General features: G+C 40.0%; 2 protein-coding genes across 4 annotated transcripts in view; one reads left to right on the forward strand and one right to left on the reverse strand.

The window, feature by feature from the left end:
* erap1b (endoplasmic reticulum aminopeptidase 1b) overlaps positions 1–18,176 on the forward strand; it is a 53,459-nt gene extending 35,283 nt beyond the window's left edge. For 2 of the 3 annotated variants that reach the window (XM_034170969.1, XM_034170972.1), the window contains exons 15-19: positions 5,430–5,614; positions 5,847–6,008; positions 6,121–6,261; positions 9,129–9,210; positions 11,633–11,889. In XM_034170969.1, the coding sequence (XP_034026860.1) occupies positions 5,430–5,614; positions 5,847–6,008; positions 6,121–6,261; positions 9,129–9,210; positions 11,633–11,803 (741 nt within the window). In that variant the 3' untranslated portion in view covers positions 11,804–11,889. Of the gene's footprint in view, positions 1–5,429; positions 5,615–5,846; positions 6,009–6,120; positions 6,262–9,128; positions 9,211–11,632; positions 11,890–16,875 lie in introns of those variants that run through there. The other variant, XM_034170971.1, reaches the window with a different exon arrangement.
* naaladl1 (N-acetylated alpha-linked acidic dipeptidase like 1) overlaps positions 16,128–22,562 on the reverse strand; it is a 43,476-nt gene continuing 37,041 nt past the window's right edge. Inside the window, exons 15-19 of the mRNA XM_034170973.1 lie at positions 21,185–21,266; positions 20,844–21,017; positions 19,602–19,689; positions 19,423–19,515; positions 16,128–16,581 (exon numbers count right to left, since the gene is read on the reverse strand). Coding sequence (XP_034026864.1) covers positions 16,404–16,581; positions 19,423–19,515; positions 19,602–19,689; positions 20,844–21,017; positions 21,185–21,266 — 615 coding nt within the window. The 3' untranslated portion in view covers positions 16,128–16,403. The remainder of the gene's footprint in view (positions 16,582–19,422; positions 19,516–19,601; positions 19,690–20,843; positions 21,018–21,184; positions 21,267–22,562) is intronic.

Here is a 22,562-nt window from a genome sequence, read left to right on the forward strand (position 1 = left end):
AAGTTCAACCCAATCCAACTTCCGACGCTCTGAGCTGTGACGTAGCTTCACGCTGTCCAATAGGAACGACGCATCGGGCCAAAACACGGAAGACTAGTGGCAGAAACCACTGATCTGTACAAAACAGAAACGTGTCACAGGACTGCTCATTTATAGAGCAGTTTTCTGAAGAAAAATCCTTGGAAATGTTTTTGTTGTTGTTTGTTACCTCAAAATTTGTGATTACTGTTTAAAAAAGTTTAGAACACTTGTAATTAAAATAGCTAAATAAATCAATAAATGGTTCTTTAGAAACCTTTCATCTGTAAATTAAAATCACCTGTTATTTCAAATTAGATAATTTCTTGTTTAACATAAGGAACCTTGGACATTTAATTTTAGACAAATAAAATAACATGGAAATTTGTACATTTTTTTAAGTCTGAATCAGCTTCTTCTTGTGGTGTTTGATATTACCTGTTGTTCTACTAGCTCTCAGATTTCTGTCTCTCCACAGCTACACCTTGTCTGTTGCAGTTACAGTGGGGGAAATAAGTATTTGATCCACTGTCAATTTTGCAGATTTTCCCACCTAAAAACAATGTAGAGGTCTGTAATTTTTATGGTAGGTACCCTTCAACTGTGAAAGACAGAATCTAAAAAATAAATAAATAAATAAATAAAAATAAACAGAAAAGCTTATTTTATGATTTTTAAATAATTAATTTGCATTTTATTGCATGAAATAAGTACTTGATCCCCTACCAACCAGCAATAATTCTGGCAGTCACGGACCTGTTACTTTTTCTTTAAGAAACCCTCTTATTCTGCACACTTTACCTGTATTAATTACACCTGTTTGAACTCATTACCTGTATAAAAGACACCTGTTCACACACTCAATTAATCACACTCCAACCTGTCCACCATGACCAAGACCAAAGAGCTGTCTAAGGACACCAGGGACAAAACTGTAGACCTGCACAAGGCTGGGATGGACGACAGGATAGTAGGCAAGCAGCTTGGTAGAAGACAACAACTGTTATGATTATTTATTAGAAAGTGGAAGAAACACAAGATGACTGTCAATCTCCCTCGGTCTGGGTTTCCATGCAAGATCTCACTTCGTGGTGTAAGGATGATTCTGAGAAAGCTCAGAACAACACAGGAGGACCTGTTCAATGACCTGAAGAGAGCTGGGACCACAGTCACAAAGATTATATTAGTAACACACGATGCCGTCATGGTTTAAAATCCAGCAGGGCGGCAAGGTCCCCCTGCTCAAGCCAGCACATTTCCAGGCCCGTTTGAAGTTCCCCAGTGACCATCTGGATGATCCAGAGGAGGCATGGGAGAAGGTCATGTGGTCAGATGAGACCAAAATAGAGCTTTTTGTAATCAGCTCCACTTGCTGTGTTTAGAGGATGAGAACAACCCCAAGAAAACCGTCCCAACCGTGAAGCATGGGGGTGTAAACATCATACTCTGGGGGTGCTTTTCTGCAAAGGGGACAGGACGACTGCACCGTATTGATGGGACGATGGATGGGGTCATATCAACTCAATCAATCAATCAACTTTTTTCTTATATAGCGCCAAATCACAACAAACAGTTGCCCCAAGGCGCTCCATATTGCAAGGCAAGGCCATACAATAACCATGAAAAACCCCAACGGTCAAAACGACCCCCTATGAGCAAGCACTTGGCCACAGTGGGAAGGAAAAACTCCCTTTTAACAGGAAGAAACCTCCAGCAGAACCAGGCTCAGGGAGGGGCAGTCTTCTGCTGAGACTGGTTGGGGCTGAGGGAAAGAACCAGGAAAAAGACATGCCGAGAAGGGGGGCAGAGATCGATCACTAATGATTAAATGCAGAGTGATGCATACGGAGCAAAAAAAGAAAGAAACAGTGCATCATGGGAACCCCCCACAGTCTACGTCTAAAGCAACATAACCAAGGGATGGTCCAGGGTCACCCGATCCAGCCCTAACTATAAGCCTTAGCGAAAAGGAAAGTTTTAAGCCTAATCTTAAAAGTAGAGAGGGTATCTGTCTCCCTGATCTGAATTGGGAGCTGGTTCCACAGGAGAGGAGCCTGAAAGCTGAAGGCTCTGCCTCCCATTCTACTCTTACAAACCCTAGGAACCACAAGTAAGCCCGCAGTCTGAGAGCGAAGCGCTCTAATGGGGTAATATGGTACTACGAGGTCCCTAAGATAAGATGGGACCTGATTATTCAAAACCTTATAAGTAAGAAGAATTCTATTCTAGAATTAACAGGAAGCCAATGAAGAGAGGCCAACACGGGTGAGATATGCTCTCTCCTGCTAGTCCCCGTCAGTACTCTAGCTGCAGCATTCTGAACCAACTGAAGGCTTTTTAGGGAACTTTTAGGACAACCTGATAATAATGAATTACAATAGTCCAGCCTAGAGGAAATAAATGCATGAATTAGTTTTTCAGCATCACTCTGAGACAAGACCTTTCTGATTTTAGAAATATTGCGTAAATGCAAAAAGGCAGTCCTACATATTTGTTTAATATGCGCTTTGAATGACATATCCTGATCAAAAATAACTCCAAGATTTCTCACAGTATTACTAGAGATCAGGGAAATGCCATCCAGAGTAACGATCTGGTTAGACACCATGCTTCTAAGATTTGTGGGGCCAAGTACAATAACTTCAGTTTTATCTGAGTTTAAAAGCAGGAAATTAGAGGTCATCCATGTCTTTATGTCTGTAAGACAATCCTGCAGTTTAGCTAATTGGTGTGTATCCTCTGGCTTCATGGATAGATAAAGCTGGGTATCATCTGCGTAACAATGAAAATTTAAGTAATACCGTCTAATAATACTGCCCAAGGGAAGCATGTATAAAGTGAATAAAATTGGTCCTAGCACAGAACCTTGTGGAACTCCATAATTAACTTTAGTCTGTGAAGAAGATTCCCCATTTACATGAACAAACTGTAATCTATTAGACAAATATGATTATATATGATCATATATTGCGAGATTTTAGCAAACAACCTCTTTCCCTCAGTAAGAGCATTGAAGATGTTTTTTTTTAAGTCTGGTAGATTATTCATTGATTGTTCAAGCTACCTCAAGGAGAAGTGCACTGTTTAAGTGATAAATAATAAAATAAGGTGATTAAAATGAAAATATTATATATTTAGCATTTGTTCATTGTTCATTCAGTTTTTTAAAGTATCAGATCGGGACTCGGTATCGGCAGATACTCAAAATCAGATGACTCGGAATTGGATCAGGGCCAAAAAACCTGATTGGGACATCCCTAGTAGTAACTATATTTATTGTATATGTTGTTTACTACCCTGATTGTGTAAATATCACTTATATACATGCTGTCCGTATTCTTGAGCCCGCTAGGTGGGTAGGAAGAGTTCCCATGGGTTAAAAAAGCGTTTAAACCTACAACCCCAATTCCAGTGAAGTTGGGACGTTGTGTGAAATGAAAATAAAAACAGAATACAATGATTTGCAAATCCTCTTCAACCTATATTCAACTGAATACACCACAAATACAAGATATTTAATGTTCAAACTGATAAACCTTATTGTTTTTGTGCAAATATTTGCTCATTTTGAAATGAATGCTTGCAACACGTTTCAAAAAAGTTGGGACAGTGGTATGTTTACCACTGTGTTATATCACCTTTCTTTCTAACAACACTCAGTAAGCGTTTGGGAACTGAGGACACTAATTGTGAGTGTCATGATTGGGTATAAAAGGAGCATCCCCAAAAGGCTCAGCCGTTGACAAGCAAAGATGGGGCGAGGATCACCACTTTGTGAACAGCTGCGTGAAAAAACAGTCCAACAGTTTAAGAACAAAGTTTCTCAATGTTCAATTGCAAGGAATTTAGGGATTCCATCATCTACAGTCCATAATATAAACAGAAGATTCAGAGAATCTGGAGAACTTTCTACACGTAAGCAGCAAGGCCGAAATCCAACACTGAATGCCCGTGACCTTAAAAACCGACATTGTGTAAAGGATCTTACCGCATGGGCTCAGGAACACTTCAGAAAACCATTGTCAGTTAACACAGTTCGTCGCAGCATCTACAAGTGCAAGTTAAAACTCTACCATGCAAAGCGAAAGCCATACATCAACAAAATCCAGAAACGCCGCCGCCTTCTCTGGGCCCGAGCTCATTTGAAATGGACAGACGCAAAGTGGAAAAGTGTGGTGTGGTCTGATGAGTCAACATTTCAAATTGTTTTTGGAAATCATGGACGTCGTGTCAAAAGAGACAAAAGAGGAAAAAGACCATCCAGATTGTTACCAGCGAAAAGTTCAAAAGCCAGCATCTGTGATGGTATGAGGGTGTGTTAGTTGCCCATACCATGGGCAACTAACACATCTGTGATGGGACCATCAGTGCTGAAAGGTACATCCAGGTTTTGGAGCAACACATGCTGCCATCCAAGCAACGTATTTTTCAGGGACGTCCCTGCGTCCCGATGTGGCTTGGCATTGTCTTGCTGAAATAAGCAGGGATGTCCCTGCTTATTTCAGCAAGACAATGCCAAGCCACATTCTAAGTGTGGTTACTAGACTGGCCTGCCTGCAGTCCAGACCTGTCGCCCATTGAAAATATGTGGTGCATTATGAAGCGCAAAATACAGCAACGGAGACCCCGGACTGTTGAACAACTGAACTTGTACTTCAAGCAAGAATGGGAAAGAATTCCACCTACAAAGCTTCAACATTTAGTTTCCTCAGTTCCCAAATGCTTATTGAGTGTTGTTAGAAGGAAAGGTGATGTAACACAGTGGTAAACAGCTTGTCTTCTTGGTTATGGCAGTTTGTATCCATCTTAATGGTGCAGTAAGCCTGATTTATGCTTCTGCAACTCCGTAACTCCATGGCCACGCAATCACGTCAACGTGGGCATGACCTTTTGAAGTTCTTCCTTGCTTTGGTGGGTGTCACAATGCAATTTACCACCGGAATAGTTGGGGTGTGATGTGGGGAACGAGGCAGGGAGTTTCTTTCCGCCTGCACTGCCACTGTTGCTGGTCTTTTTCTTTTTTTTCTCCATTTTCTGGACTAATTTATTCCTCATTGACCTCTACTTTTTTATACAATCATCACCCTCCAAGTACAAAGTCAAATAATGTAAGCATCCAAAATAAGACTAGGATGTTGAATAAGTGCTGTTAAAAAAGCAATTTAGAAAATTTGAAGAAAATGTTAAATCTCATCTGTAAATAAATTCTAATTTCTATCAAATATAAGACTGTCTTTCTGCTACCAATATCACCTTTGTGTAGTGTTTGTTTCCAGCACTGTCACTGAATTGTTATGTGTCCTCTTCTGGTTTGAAGTGATGCAAAGAACTTTGTCTGACATCTTTTCGGGCGCACAATATCTTGGAACCACTTGTGCAGTTTTTCTGTAAATCGGCTGTCTGTTTTGCAGAGTTACATCGTGGATGTATTCCTCGGGCTGATTAACAAGCAGGAGTGGACCGATTCTGGCTCTGTGTCAGAGCGAGTACTGAGAACCTACCTGCTGCTGTTTGCCTGCGTCAGGAAGTACCCTCCATGTGTCACCAAAGCCACCCATCTTTTTAACAAGTGGAGGGACTCGGATGGTAACATGAGGTCAGTGTTCATGGTGCTAGATAGGAGCAATCTGTTTTCTGCAAATACTTGTTTATTTCTTTTTTCATCCTAATTATTTGATTGATGTATTTTCTGTATAACTACACATTGAGAATGAAGTTGCAAAATAGTACATGTATTTGATTATATTTGAGTATTTATTGTATCTGCACTGTAAAGACTTGCAAAACTTCACAGGAAGCCTATAAACTGTGAGCCTTTGTTTTTTCAGCCTTCCTGCTGATGTCACCATGGCTGTGTTTGCTGTTGGAGCTCAAACACCAGAAGGCTTTGACTTCATGTTTGAAAAGTATCGCCAGTCACAGCAAATGTCTGTCAAAAGCCGCCTGAAGCTCGCCATGTGCATCAGCCCACTGCAGGACAAGCTCCAGTGGTGCATACTTTAGTAAAATAGAATGCTTCAGTATACCTCCATGAAGATTTTGCATTTATTTCTCCTTCCTGTCTACTTTTCTTCTATTTAGCATTTGTCTCTCTGTCTACAGGATAATGGAGCAGAGCCTGCATGGGGATGTGATGAAGACTCATGACCTTCCAGGTGTGATCACCTCAGTCGGCAGGAACCCTCATGGCTACAAACTGGCTTGGAATTTTCTCCGGACTAATTGGCACACCATCATCAAGAAGTCAGTCAGCCAGTCACAAATTTGTACTCAGTAGGCTTGATCATTCTGTAAAACAACAAATGTACACTCAACAAAAATATAAACGCAACACTTTTGGTTTTGCTCCCATTTTGTATGAGATGAACTCAAAGATCTAAAACTTTTTCCACATACACAATATCACCATTTCCCTCAAATATTGTTCACAAACCAGTCTAAATCTGTGATAGTGAGCACTTCTCTTTTGCTGAGATAATCCATCCCACCTCACAGGTGTGCCATATCAAGATGCTGATTAGACACCATGATTAGTGCACAGGTGTGCCTTAGACTGCCCACAATAAAAGGCCACTCTGAAAGGTGCAGTTTTGTCACACAGCACAATGCCACAGATGTTGCAAAATTTGAGGGAGCGTGCAATTGGCATACTGACAGCAGGAATGTCAACCAGAGCTGTTGCTCGTGTATTGAATGTTCATTTCTCTACCATAAGCCGTCTCCAAAGGCGTTTCAGAGAATTTGGCAGTACATCCAACCAGCCTCACAACCGCAGACCACGTGTAACCACACCAGCCCAGGACCTCCACATCCAGCTTGTTCACCTCCAAGATCGTCTGAGACCAGCCACTCGGACAGCTGCTGAAACAGTCGGTTTGCATAACCAAAGAATTTCTGCACAAACTGTCAGAAACCGTCTCAGGGAAGCTCATCTGCATGCTCGTCGTCCTCATCGGGGTCTCGACCTGACTCCAGTTCGTCGTCGTAAACGACTTGAGTGGGCAAATGCTCACATTCACTGGCGTATGGCACGTTGGAGAGGTGTTCTCTTCACGGATGATGCAAAGGAGATGTGTTGCACTGCATGAGGCAAATGGTGGTCACACCAGATACTGACTGGTATCCCCCCCCAATAAAACAAAACTGCACCTTTCAGAGTGGCCTTTTATTGTGGGCAGTCTAAGGCACACCTGTGCACTAATCATGGTGTCTAATCAGAATCTTGATATGGCACACCTGTGAGGTGGGATGGATTATCTCAGCAAAGGAGAAGTGCTCACTATCACAGATTTAGACTGGTTTGTGAACAATATTTGAGGGAAATGGTGATATTGTGTATGTGGAAAAAGTTTTAGATCTTTGAGTTCATCTCATACAAAATGGGAGCAAAACCAAAAGTGTTGCGTTTATATTTTTGTTGAGTGTATATATATATATATATATATATATATATATGCATATATATATGCATATATATAAACATGATTGGGATTGAAAAGGAGATAGGAGCATCTTCTTTCTAATATGTGAAATGGAGTTTAGGTGTGGTAAGGTGACATTAGTGCTGGGATTTGTAAACGAGTTGTTACTGCACATGATATGTGGACATATTAATATTAATATTGCATGTGATTTGTGGACATATTATTGCATGTGGTTATTTCACAGTGTTATTGTACAGTCTGACAGCAGCAGGGAGGAACGACCTGCGGTATCGTTCCTTCTTGTACTGAGGGTGCCTCAGTCTGTCACTGAAGGAGCTGGTCAGCTCTACTACAGTCTGGTGCAGAGGGTGAGAGGAGTTGTCCATGATGGATTTGAACTTGGCTAACACCCTTCTCTCAGCCACCTCCTCCAGAGAGTCCAGAGGACAGCCCAGGACAGAGCTGGACTGTCATTCTCTTTCTCTCCTGCTCTGTGCTGCCCGGGGCCCAACAGGCGACAGCATAGAGGAGAGCTGAGGCTACAACAGAGTCGTAGGTCTTAAGCAGACACCTGCTCACTCCAAAGGATCTCAGTCTCCTCAGGAGGTGGAGGCGACTGACCTTTTTTGTACAGGGCGTCGGTGTTGTGAGTCCAGTCCAGTTGGCTGTTGAGGTGAACACCCAGGTATGTGAGACTACCTACAGTCTTTATGTCCTCCCCCTGGATCTTCACCGGTTTGTGAGGTGGTGGTTTCCTCCTGAAGTTGATCACCATCTCCTTCGTCTTACTGGTGTTGAGACACAAGTGGTTGCGCTCACACCAGTCCACAAAGTCTGTGATGACCGACCAGCTCGTTCCCCTCAGACACGTGACCCACAATGACGGAGTCATCAGAGAACTTCTGTAGGTGGCAGCTTTCTGTGTTGTAGGTGAAGTCCAAGGTGTAGAGGGTGAAGAGGAAAGGCGAGCAGACAGTGCCCTGGGGGGCCCCGGTGCTGCACCTTACCACCTCAGACTGACAGCCGCGCAGCCGCACGTACTGCGGGTGGTCAGTGAGGTAGTCGATGGTCCAGGCAGCGAGGTGTCCATCCACACCTGCGTCCTCCAGTTTCCCCCGCAGCAGTGCCGGTCTGTGCCGATAAATGGCTACTTCAGGGAGACAGGAATAGACCGGTTTTCTGTCTGGATGAATGTCCACCACGACCCACAGCAGTTTCCTTGTGTGGTAAATACAGAGATGCACAGTAGTGGTGTATGATCCCAGACTTGACCTGGTCTCTTTCCAGACTTGTAAGGGTTTTTAGAATTTACAAACGCTTTAGAGGATGAATATAAAGACATATTCAATAATTTGCAACTGTATATAAGAAAAGATTGCTGTATTAGTAATACTTGATGGTGTACAAAGTAGCAGTGCATACAGTACACAGTGAGGAAACGTAAGATAAGGTGTACATTGTAATTCCTTGTGATTATTGACAGTATTTGCTGGCTTGTCAAGTTACATTTTGTGCTCTTGTGAAATTCTTTTAAGATTTAAAGGCAAGGCACTATTTTTTGTTTTTCATATAAAGTGGATTTTGTTCCGAACAAATTCTGTGTGCATCAGAAAAAAAAAACACAATATCACAGAAAATGCAAAACTAGGAACTGCATATGTGTAACTGTTTGTTTTGATGCTGTAGGTTTGACCTGGGAACCAACTCCTTATCACACATGGTGACCGGGGTGACCAACCAGTACTCTACCAAGGAGATGCTGGATGAGGTGAGCAATTCTCTGTACACACAGTGGGAAGTGTATTAATTTCTATTAAGTAACACTATTAGTAAAAATTGGGCTGCTTTTCTTCAAATCTACAAATCCAATGGAGATGAACTGCTGGAAGTATATTTCAGACTGCACTATTATGGTGGTTCAGCACTTTGCTTGATACAGTGTCATACATCCAAAGGCTGGCCAACCCATGTGGACTTAAAAAAACACTCTTTATATGTTAAACAAAAGCATAAGAGCAAAATACAAAGCCTTAGTAGATGTGTCATAGAGCAATATGTCAGCTGTATGAATCAATTTGTTGGAAATCTTTAAGCCCATTTTCATCTGTGAAATCGAATGGAACAAGACAGAACCAACTGTTTCCTCAAAGAGATTTACATGGAGAGTCAGTCAGAATTAGTCAGAGACCTCTTTACGGGGTCACAAAAGATTGCAAGGATTTGGCATGGGTTATTATTTGCTGTAATGTTTTCAAAAAATAGAAGTGCATATATTAAATAAAGTCATAATAACACATGTCCTGGACAGCACAAACTAATTAAAAAGATCAAGTGTTTTGGGTGGGATGAATAAAAAGTGTGGGGAGGGGGTACCTTGAAGTTAAAGTTGTATATGTGTTAAAATGAAACAAAACTACCTTTTGAGGGTTTGCATGCATGAGGTGGGATGGCAAAGGGGTCTCTGAGGAAAAAAGGGTTTGGAACCAGTGTTCCTGGTGACAGTGTTGTAGAATAATTGTTCTATAAAAGAGTTTTTTTTTTGTTTTTTTTAACAGAAAATCATTGAAGATTCTGTCAAATAGAAGGTACAGTGGTGTTCAGAATAATAGTAGTGCTATGTGACTAAAAATATTAATCCAGGTTTTGATTCTCACAAATCCAACAGACCAAACATTCATGATATGCACACTCTTAAGGCTATGAAACTGGGCTATTAGTAAAAAAACAGAAAAGGGGGTGTTCACAATAATAGTAGCATCTGCTGTTGATGCTACAAACTCAAAACTATTATGTTCAAACTGCTTTTTTAGCAGTCCTGTGAATCACTAAACTAGTATTTAGTTGTATAACCACAGTTTTTCATGATTTCTTCACATCTGCGAGGCATTAATTTTGTTGGTTTGGAACCAAGATTTTGCTCATTTACCAGTGTGCTTGGGGTCATTGTCTTGTTGAAACACCCATTTCAAGGGCATGTCCTCTTCAGCATAAGGCAACATGACCCCTTCAAGTATTTTGACATATCCAAACTGATCCATGATACCTGGAATGCGATATATAGGCCCAACACCATAGTAGGAGAAACATGCCCATATCATGATGCTTGCACCACCATGCTTCACTGTCTTCACTGTGAACTGTGGCTTGAATTCAGAGTTTGGGGGTCGTCTCACAAACTGTCTGCAGCCCTTGGACCCAAAAAGAACAATTTTATTCTCATCAGTCCACAAAATATTTCTCCATTTCTCTTTAGCCCAGTTGATGTGTTCTTTGACAAATTGTAACCTCTTCTGCACATCTTTTATTTAACAGAGGGACTTTGCAGGGGATTCTTGCAAATAAATTAGCTTCACACAGGCGTCTTCTAACTGTCACAGCACTTACAGGTAACTCCAGACTGTCTTTGATCATCCTGGAGCTGATCAATGGGTGAGCCTTTGCCATTCTGGTTATTCTTCTATCCATTTTGATGGTTGTTTTCCATTTTCTTCCACACTTCTCTGTTTTTTTTGTCCATTTTAAAGCATTGGAGATCATTGTAGATGAACAGCCTATAATTTTTTTGCACCTGCGTATAAGTTTTCCCCTCTCCAATCAACTTTTTAATCAAACTACGCTTGTCTTGAACGTCCCATTTTCTTCAGGCTTTCAAAGAGAAAAGCATGTTCAACAGGTGCTGGCTTCATCCTTACATAGGGGACACCTGATTCACACCTGCTTGTTCCACAAAATTGACGAACTCATTGACTGAATGCCACACTACTATTATTGTGAACACCCTCTTTTCTACTTTTTTTTTTTACTAATAGCCCAATTTCATAGCCTTAAGAGTGCACATATCATGAATGCTTGGTCTTTTGGATTTGTGAGAATCTACTGAATCTACTGGTACCTTGTTTCCCATGTAACAATAAGAAATATACGCAAAACCTGGATTAATCTTTTTAGTCACATAGCACTACTATTATTCTGAACACTACTGTACATGCAAGTTGACTCAAAGTCAACTAGATTTCTAGTTTAGTCTTCACCTTGTTTTATTTAATCTACAATCAGACAAGATGTTTTCAACAATGCTAGAATAAAGTAGAGAACTGTCTTTTCCCTTTAAACAAGTTGACTTCAGTTAAATGCAAAAACATTTAATTAGCGTTGTTTGTTGGAGTTCTACCTAACCTGTATGTGTTAAGGTGCGAAGCTTCTTTGGCTCATTGACTGAAGACACGGGTTCAGAGATGAGGTGTATTCAGCAAACCTACGAGACCATTGAGGATAACATCCGCTGGATGGACACAAACCTTCCTCTGCTCCAGTCCTGGCTCGACAGACGCACCCACAGACTCCTGCATGAAGATTTATAGTGCCAGGTAAAAACAGAAGAGCCAGGCAGAAACTGTTACTCAGGGAGTCTGTTGTCCAGATTTAACTGGACCCATGCAATGGAAAAGTCCCCACTTTGGCAAACATTCTTTGTTGTCATAACAGTTTTTGGTATTCTGATAAATACTGGAGGGTGTATGAATGGATCTTCACTCATCAGTGGGTCATAGAATGAGCCTGCAGCAAGGATCAGATGACTTTTTTTTGGATAATTTTATACTTATTTGGTTTGTTTCTTTCATTTACACTACATTGTACAAAACAGTGTATCAAGCAATCATGATGTGCTTATAGTGCAGACTTTCATATTTAATTTCAGGTTGTTTAACAAAAATACTACATTAACCATTTTTGAATTATGGCCATTTGTATACGTAGTTATTGAATTTTTCAGAGCCTAGAAGAAATTGGACAAAACAAATATATAGGTATTTTTTAATACACATAATCACCAGTCTTTTTAAGACAAGATGGGATAACACATGAACATTTCTAAGCCACTGAATATATTAAGAAATATAAACAGGATGGCACAGTAAATCTGTCTGGAGAAGACAATTCTCAAACCTGAGTGATAACCGTGACTATCCAGGGTTGGGACCAGGAAGCAGAGTTGTAGTCTTACACACCTCTCTGCAGCTTCTCTCCCCCTGCCATCCCCTCATTACCCCATCCCCGTAGAGACGGTGTCTGCTTCCAGATAACCAGCAAAAATCTATTTAAGCATAAAAATTCAAAAAGAAAAAATAATATAGCACCTTCAACTGCACCACAGACTAAAACAGTTAAATGTGGTCTATTAAACATTAGGTCTCTCTCTTCTAAGTCCCTGTTGGTAAATAATATAATAATTGATCAACATATTGATTTATTCTGCCTTACAGAAACCTGGTTACAGCAGGATGAATATGTTAGTTTAAATGAGTCAACACCCCTGAGTCACACTAACTGTCAGAATGCTCGTAGCACGGGCCGGGGCGGAGGATTAGCAGCAATCTTCCATTCCAGCTTATTAATTAATCAAAAACCCAGACAGAGCTTTAATTCATTTGAAAGCTTGACTCTTAGTCTTGTCCATCCAAATTGGAAGTCCCAAAAACCAGTTTTATTTGTTATTATCTATCGTCCACCTGGTCGTTACTGTGAGTTTCTCTGTGAATTTTCAGACCTTTTGTCTGACTTAGTGCTTAGCTCAGATAAGATAATTATAGTGGGCGATTTTAACATCCACACAGATGCTGAGAATGACAGCCTCAACACTGCATTTAATCTATTATTAGACTCTATTGGCTTTGCTCAAAAGGTAAATGAGTCCACCCACCACTTTAATCATATCTTAGATCTTGTTCTGACTTATGGTATGGAAATAGAAGACTTAACAGTATTCCCTGAAAACTCCCTTCTGTCTGATCATTTCTTAATAACATTTACATTTACTCTGATGGACTACCCAGCAGTGGGGAATAAGTTTCATTACACTAGAAGTCTTTCAGAAAGCGCTGTAACTAGGTTTAAGGATATGATTCCTTCTTTATGTTCTCTAATGCCATATACCAACACAGTGCAGAGTAGCTACCTAAACTCTGTAAGTGAGATAGAGTATCTCGTCAATAGTTTTACATCCTCATTGAAGACAACTTTGGATGCTGTAGCTCCTCTGAAAAAGAGAGCTTTAAATCAGAAGTGCCTGACTCCGTGGTATAACTCACAAACTCGTAGCTTAAAGCAGATAACCCGTAAGTTGGAGAGGAAATGGCGTCTCACTAATTTAGAAGATCTTCACTTAGCCTGGAAAAAGAGTCTGTTGCTCTATAAAAAAGCCCTCCGTAAAGCTAGGACATCTTTCTACTCATTACTAATTGAAGAAAATAAGAACATCCCCAGGTTTCTTTTCAGCACTGTAGCCAGGCTGACAAAGAGTCAGAGCTCTATTGAGCTGAGTATTCCATTAACTTTAACTAGTAATGACTTCATGACTTTCTTTGCTAACAAAATTTTAACTATTAGAGAAAAAATTACTCATAACCATCCCAAAGACGTATCGTTATCTTTGGCTGCTTTCAGTGATGCCGGTATTTGGTTAGACTCTTTCTCCCCGATTGTTCTGTCTGAGTTATTTTCATTAGTTACTTCATCCAAACCATCAACATGTTTATTAGACCCCATTCCTACCAGGCTGCTCAAGGAAGCCCTACCATTATTTAATGCTTCGATCTTAAATATGATCAATCTATCTTTGTTAGTTGGCTATGTACCACAGGCTTTTAAGGTGGCAGTAATTAAACCATTACTTAAAAAGCCATCACTTGACCCAGCTATCTTAGCTAATTATAGGCCAATCTCCAACCTTCCTTTTCTCTCAAAAATTCTTGAAAGGGTAGTTGTAAAACAGCTAACTGATCATCTGCAGAGGAATGGTCTATTTGAAGAGTTTCAGTCAGGTTTTAGAATTCATCATAGTACAGAAACAGCATTAGTGAAGGTTACAAATGATCTTCTTATGGCCTCAGACAGTGGACTCATCTCTGTGCTTGTTCTGTTAGACCTCAGTGCTGCTTTTGATACTGTTGACCATAAAATTTTATTACAGAGATTAGAGCATGCCATAGGTATTAAAGGCACTGCGCTGCGGTGGTTTGAATCATATTTGTCTAATAGATTACAATTTGTTCATGTAAATGGGGAATCTTCTTCACAGACTAAAGTTAATTATGGAGTTCCACAAGGTTCTGTGCTAGGACCAATTTTATTCACTTTATACATGCTTCCCTTAGGCAGTATTATTAGACGGTATTGCTTAAATTTTCATTGTTACGCAGATGATACCCAGCTTTATCTATCCATGAAGCCAGAGGACACACACCAATTAGCTAAACTGCAGGATTGTCTTACAGACATAAAGACATGGATGACCTCTAATTTCCTGCTTTTAAACTCAGATAAAACTGAAGTTATTGTACTTGGCCCCACAAATCTTAGAAACATGGTGTCTAACCAGATCCTTACTCTGGATGGCATTACCCTGACCTCTAGTAATACTGTGAGAAATCTTGGAGTCATTTTTGATCAGGATATGTCATTCAAAGCGCATATTAAACAAATATGTAGGACTGCTTTTTTGCATTTACGCAATATCTCTAAAATCAGAAAGGTCTTGTCTCAGAGTGATGCTGAAAAACTAATTCATGCATTTATTTCCTCTAAGCTGGACTAATGTAATTCATTATTATCAGGTTGTCCTAAAAGTTCCCTAAAAAGCCTTCAGTTAATTCAAAATGCTGCAGCTAGAGTACTGACGGGGACTAGAAGGAGAGAGCATATCTCACCCATATTGGCCTCTCTTCATTGGCTTCCTGTTAATTCTAGAATAGAATTTAAAATTCTTCTTCTTACTTATAAGGTTTTGAATAATCAGGTCCCAGCTTATCTTAGGGACCTCGTAGTACCATATCACCCCAATAGAGCGCTTCGCTCTCAGACTGCAGGCTTACTTGTAGTTCCTAGGGTTTGTAAGAGTAGAATGGGAGGCAGAGCCTTCAGCTTTCAGGCTCCTCTCCTGTGGAACCAGCTCCCAATTCAGAGCAGGGAGACAGACACCCTTCTCTACTTTTAAGATTAGGCTTAAAACTTTCCTTTTTGCTAAAGCTTATAGTTAGGGCTGGATCAGGTCACCCTGAACCATCCCGTTTTGACCGTTGGGGTTTTACATAATTATTGTATGGCCTTGCCTTACAATATAAAGCGCCTTGGGGCAACTGTTTGTTGTGATTTGGCGCTATATAAAAAATTGATTGATTGATCATGTAAGAAGACTGATGAGGACCGTCACCAAGACATCCAAACACATCTGATGTAGTTACAGGAGTCTTTCTTGACTGTAATTGGAGAAACTGTGCAACTTTTGATTGTTGCACCAATTATTAATTAAATTTGTAAGTCTAGACTACAAACACATATTGATTGTTTCATGTTGACTCCATTGTGGTGGTATGTTGAGACAAATAACAAAAATTATATTATTGTGCAACTACTGGTATTTAGGGATCTGATTGCTTATTTTCAATTACTTTGACGTCATCATTTTTTGTCTGTGGTAATTGTGGTAAACAAAGTTCTACCTATCAAATGACTTGGCTAAATAATATTTCAGCACACTGAGAAAACAAGTGAAATGATAAAGTACAGACTTGCCTGTCCACTGACCTTGAAACATCACAATACCTCAGCTACAGTGTATTTAGTAAGTTTTCAGGCATTATATTTTATGCTACAGTCTTATGCTATTTAAATCATTTTTTCTTCCCCTCATTGGCTGACATGCAGGACTCCAAAATGACAAAGCAAAAGCATATTTCTAGAAATTCCTATGAATTTTTTAAATATAAAGATTTTTCAAACCAGTTTCCATGAAACTAATAGCAGTAACCATAAAATAACTGAGTAAAACACATCAATGCCCAGTTGGAGTTTACAGAAAACTTTAAGCCAAAGCAGGTTTTCATGCTCATGTCTCAGTACGTTCCCTTCTAAAAAAAAAAAAAAGTCCCTGAGTTAGTGGAGTTTTACATCTTTCTTTTTCATTTAAATGACATCAACGAGCGTCTCAGCAGCACCCTCGATGGCCTGGACCAGGACTGAGAGGTGGTAGTGCACCTTTTCCCAGTCAGCAGGCAGTCCAGATAACTCTGCCTTAAAAAAGGCATCAGCCAGGCCTGGGAACGTGGATTTACCAGCACTGCTTGAGGCCCAGATAACATGTCTGTATGACACAAATGAAAATATGCAAATTAAATAAGGGTCATCAAGTGTCAATGACGGCAGAGAAGGTGAGACTCAGAGATGAAGAGGAAGCACAGAAACAAGGCAAAAAAAAAAGAAGAAACACTGCAGTCATAGAGCACAAATCTCCGCCAACACTATTTTCCAATTCCACAAAATTTTACCTCGGAAAAATTTTCAAGGTCAAAGTCCTGTTAGATTTGGCTTTTTGTTGTGGCTTGCCCTGTTGTTAAATGTCATTGTGTTCTGTCTGTGTCATGTCTCTTCTCTCCAGGTCTCTGAATTTTGTCATTTGTCTCTGTTGTCTCATGTGAGATTCCCCCAGTTCACACTTCATCCACCTCTGACTTCCACATCAGTTTTCTGCTTTTGGTTTATGAATTTAGTTGTGGTCACTGTTTAGTTCTTGTTGTAGTTTGTGTATTGGTTGCTTTCTTATTTTGTTGTAAAGGTACCTTGACACTTGCGCAAATTTGATCCCTGCACTGGCACGCAATCTGGCCAGAGAGTAAACTGTGCGTGAGCTGAATGGCAAATTTCAAAATTTCAAAGAAAATTTTGAAATGTTCAAAATCTCTGACATGCATTAATTTTGTGAACTAGATGTGAAAGTTGCGGAATCTGTTCGAAAACACTGTCACTGTGAGTCAGTACGTCTCATTGCAGCACCGCAGCGCATCTGAATGATTATGACATTTATAAAAAAACATAGTTTTACGGTACATTATCTAAAACATAAGAAGGAATGAAAATAGTGGTTTTACCAATCCATTACAAGATAAATATTATAAATAATTACATTTGAGATGATTCCAAATGCTTTCTGCCCCTCATGAAGCACAGGAGAAAAGCTGCAACTGCAGATAATTCCTCTGTGATTCCGAGAGCGATTAGAAAATTATTACAAAATAATTATTTTATGTAACACCGCATCCAGTGGAACTAAGCAGATTGCATTGGTATGATGAACTGCATGGCAGTGTGGGGGTTAAATGCGTGCAGAGGTCAAGGTGCCTTAAGTCTTTACATTTGTTTTCTACTGTTTCACTTTACACGGTTGAGCCCCACGTTTTGTTTTTGCATCATGTATTGTAGTTTTGTGAGTCTGCTGTCTCTCTGTGTTTTTGGTTAGTGTTCGGTTTTATTTTTCCACTCACCTACTGATGTCTGTTTAGTTTTAAATCACCTTCTTTTCTGTTGATTTCCACGTGTGTCTTTTGTCCTGTTTTCTTAATTTCCTGTTGTTTGTTAATCATATGGTATTTAAGCTGGCTTTGTTCCCACGTTCATTCTCCTAGATTTGCGTCATGAGTATTTGTATGCCTTTTCGGATCTTCCTATCAAACCCTGTGTTTAGCCGTGTCTTTAGAGGTTGTGTGCTTTTCTTTTGTGATTTTTCTCTGCATGTTTTGCCACCTGCACCATCCTGTTGTTATCCAGTTTGTTTGTTGCCACCCTCTGCCTGCATCCTGGTTTGTGTTATTGTTATTTGAGTCCGGGTTAGTTTCTCATCATTGGTTTGGACTGCTTTCATGTGGGTTTTTGACAAATAAATCACCTATGATTTTTCACTTACATCCTCTGTCTGCATTTGTGGGCTCGCCCTTGAAACTGAAATAACAACAGCTTTTCATAAGCTAAATAGGATGTGATTAAATGTCAGGCATGTGTATTTAGTTCATGTTTCTCATGTTATTTATTTTTTTATTTTTTCAGTTTCTGAATTCTTTTTCAGATCATTTTCACAGAACATTGGTTATCTCTGCTATGCACAATTGCTTTTTGGCACTTTGTTTCCGACAGATAACTGGAAGATAAACAGGAATAAAATTGGGACCTCCATCCAATTTTGGTGGTGCAGGTAAACCCATAGCAGAAAAATTAGAGTGACTGAGGCACTTTTGATTGAGATATAATGCAAAATGTACACCAAATGGACTTTTCAATATTACATTCAAATGCCACAAAGTCCACAATCCGGATCAGATCCGGATCAGACTTTGTCAAGTGATAGTGAGTGCCATTCTGCTCCTCACGTTCAAATATGAGAGTGATTGGGGCATGTTTGATTAAGATATAATGTAAAATATAGATTAAATGTGGTTTTCAATATTAAATTTAAATGGCCACAAAATCTGTAATATATATGTGATCCGAATCAAACTGTCAGTCAATAAAGGATACCATCCTACACCAGGCTCTCAAAGATAAAATAAATCTGGTCTTTTTTTGACAGAGTTGTGAATTTTTGAAAATTACTTCAATGTTAAAGATAGAGATTTTTCCTGACTTTAACCTTTGATCTTGAAAATTGAATCAGTTCTCGCCTAGCAGGATATGAATCTTCTGTAAAAATTTCATAACGATATATGTTAAATTGTGGGCTTGAGGTTGTTCAAACACAAAGAAACGGGTGGAACGATAATTGGCGGAGGTAATAATGAGCAGTGTCATGTGTTTGAAGGAGGTAGTGAGATTGTCTCAAAACTCAGAGACCATCTTTGGTCCCAGACACTGTCCCCAATAACAGCTTCAACCAGTCCAAGTTAGGTCCCAGATGTACCAAATAGAATTTAAAGACTTCACTATTTCAATTTATATTGTGTTTATACTAAGCATTTCTCAAAAAAAAAATTAAATGAGATTTATTTAAATTACTGCAAGTAATTAACACACAACAAACCAATAATAAAACATCCAAGTATAAATAAGTGTAATAAAACGTTATATTTGAAGGTGGCAGTAGAACGAAAGAAATGTGAATGACTTTGTGGCTCAAGAGTCCACATGCAGTAATGTGCTAATCTGGACACGAGGTTACCTGAATCCGTATTTATCTGGGAAAGCCAGAGGATCCAAGAAAGCCCGGTCCAAAAGCATGAGCTGATCATTGATTCTTCGGACCTTCAGAGGTCTGAAATTGAGACACTAAGAACGTGAGAGACATAAAACCAGCGACTGTCATTCTAATTTAAATGCTACAAGTGTGTGCGCGCTTACGTTTCATTTGTCAGATCAGATCCGTGAATCACTTCATCCAGATGAGCAGCTGCACTGCGGAAATGAGCCACTGCATGTTTGAGGGGTTCTGGAACAAAACAAATATGCTGTAGAGCAAAGATTTCACGCTGTTTATTACCCTTGTAACCGCTACGCCTCAGTGAACTTTAAGCACATTGCTGGGTCTGTCTTACTAGATGTGTTTTTCATTTCCTAAATCTTTGTCAGTGAAGGTATTCAGTTGGATGTGCAGGCAACATCTTTAAGTTTACATGAAAGCTCTTCTCCAGCATAAATGCTGAAGTACTGAAAACATGAATGTCACTGACAAGATGAGAAGGTGGGAGTAAAAATCTCACTCACAGACCTGTCACTCCCTGCACTTGGGTAGACTAAGACAACAGGACACCAAAAGAATGCTTACGTCCGAGACTCAATACGCTCATTGATGGGGCTGATATCTGACACCAGTGGAAGGACTTATTACATCACAGCAACTGCCATTCAGTCGGCATGCTAACCACTGGAGTAACAAGACCAAACTTATATACGTATTCAATTTATATACACCCACCAAGATCTGGTGGCTTCATGATCTTCATCCTCAGAGAGACAATGCAATGCTTAAAGCTCTCTGGGCTGCAGTGGATGATGTGCCCAAACATGAGATGACTTAGGTTTGGACTTGGATGCCACCGTGCAACAGACACCCCTTCAGCACCACACTAGTGTCCATCCTCCAGAGACAGCACCTTCAGAGGTCTTCTCTGCAATGGTTTCCTCCTTCCCAGAGAAGAGGATCCATGTGGCATTCTGTCGCTCTCTTCATCATACATCTCACCCCTTGATGGAAGGCAGCAGGAGAGTTACTCCCACAGAGTGAGGAAACAAAAGAGACTTTGTAAAGCTCAGCATTTGCACAGTGTTTTACAGTGGCTGAACTGCCAATATACCACCACCGACCCCAAAAAGGAATTGGCTGGATGACCACCTGCAGTCCTGAAAGCAGCAAACATCATGCACAAAACAGTATAGTGCATCGAACTCAGTGACACTGCAGGATAATGCAGCAGCTCCTGACTTTCAGATTGCAAAGCACTTGGTTATACCATTTTTTTAAAGCATCACTTAAAATAGCACCGAATAAGAAATATATTATGATTATTTGCATAGTGAGCCAAAAACACTCTAAATAATTTATTTTACTTATTTTATATTCGATACAGACACATCTTCTCTTACCCATGGAGATGTTTTGAGCATTTAGCTGATTCTGGTAAAGGTCCAAAGCCGTCTTGAGATAGCTTTCAAGACTTTCCGCATAATCACTGAAATTTAATGGCAACACCAGGCTGTCAGCCAATCGGATCAGGACGTTTCCTGCTGTCCTGGCAACAGCCTGGTGACTTAAAAATCCTGTGAATAAAGGTGTTGGATTAAAAGACAGAAAATAAAACGATTTCCACTTCAAATGGCTTGGTCATTTGCTGAGAAATTATGCATCTGTTTGTTTATAGATTTACACAAAAAGTTAAAATATACAAATTGGGATTTCTACTAATGAAAATAAAATCAGTACTCACCAGGATCAATAAACTGAGAGCAGTAGTCAAAGGTGTCAAACGCTGTGTGGTATGCAGGGTAAATCCGAGCTTTCGTTTTAGTCTGTATGAAGTGGAATACCAATACGATTACGTCACTGAATAATTGGGATTCGTCATGTTAAATGTTGATGTGGACCAAGAAATAATAAAAATCCTTCTTTGTTCTGTTCTTGCATGAACTGGGTGTTGTGCAAGCCTGTGCTTTAAGTGCCTTTGTTGGTGAGGAAATGTTTAATCACTTTGATTTCATGGATGATGCTGTGATCTTTGTGGAATAAATGGATGTCCTGATTGCAATATTTGAGAAGCTGAGAGTGTCTGTGTTTGCATCTTGACTCAAGATTGAGATCCAGACTTTAAGTGCCAATGACTTACAAGATATTTAATGGTCATACACAATATTATATAGTTGAGTTGGTGCAGCCATATGTGCCCACTTATGCACTTCAAAAGATTGGAAATAAAGGGCAGATCATAGAACATTTTCATTTTGTGCACTTTGGTAAAGTTTACCTCCTGACGTCAGGCAGTCATGTTCTGTTGAGGTTTTTATGAATAGACTTAAGACATTCTTATTAATTAATATATTTGTTTTGTTTTATCTGTCAGTGCCTTTGTAGGAGAACGAAGGTGCAAGTCTTTAGGGTCCTGATGCCTTCTGTCTTACTGTGTGATTGAAACTTGGGTACTAACGGGTGACTTAAGGTAATGGTCGGATGTTCTTGATACTAGGTCTCCTCAGAGGACCCTTGGGTACCGCTGAATAACTTTGTGTCAGATGCGCGAACCTGTGTCAAATCAGCAACCTTTGTACATGAGGCCCCCAGATGTCTACAGGGGTGCTTGCCTTCAAGGATCCCAATCCATTCTGTAGTGTGGTGGATGTTGCAAAGCATAAAGCCTCAGTCCCACTGAATAATAAGCCATGAATAATGAGCCACGCATGGGTGTGTCAGTGATTATTTGAAGAATAGTCCATGTTTTAAGCCATCATGTATCCACTACTAAGGCACCTCTATGTGCCTCTCTGTTCCTCGCGTGTGCCTCCAGTGAGCCACGACCGACCTGTCATTTAAGCCCTGTCCAGCCTCGAGTGGCTCGTGTCGCCGCATATGATCCACGTCAAGCCACATGTGATCCATGTAGTGCCATGATAACATGACGTTGGTGCACATTTAGCCAAGGGTTTGGTCCAGCCCTCCCACTCTTGGTCCCTTTAAAGTGTGAGTTTTCAATTCACAGCATCCATTCAAGATGTTGTCACATTTTTTTTCTAATGCAGTCCAAAAAAAGACACTGCAATAAGAGTGCGTGCTGCCGCAACTGTGGATCACTTCCAAAAATAAATAAATAAATA

Source organism: Thalassophryne amazonica, chromosome 5, assembly GCF_902500255.1.
Source record: "Thalassophryne amazonica chromosome 5, fThaAma1.1, whole genome shotgun sequence".
NCBI lineage: Eukaryota > Metazoa > Chordata > Actinopteri > Batrachoidiformes > Batrachoididae > Thalassophryne > Thalassophryne amazonica.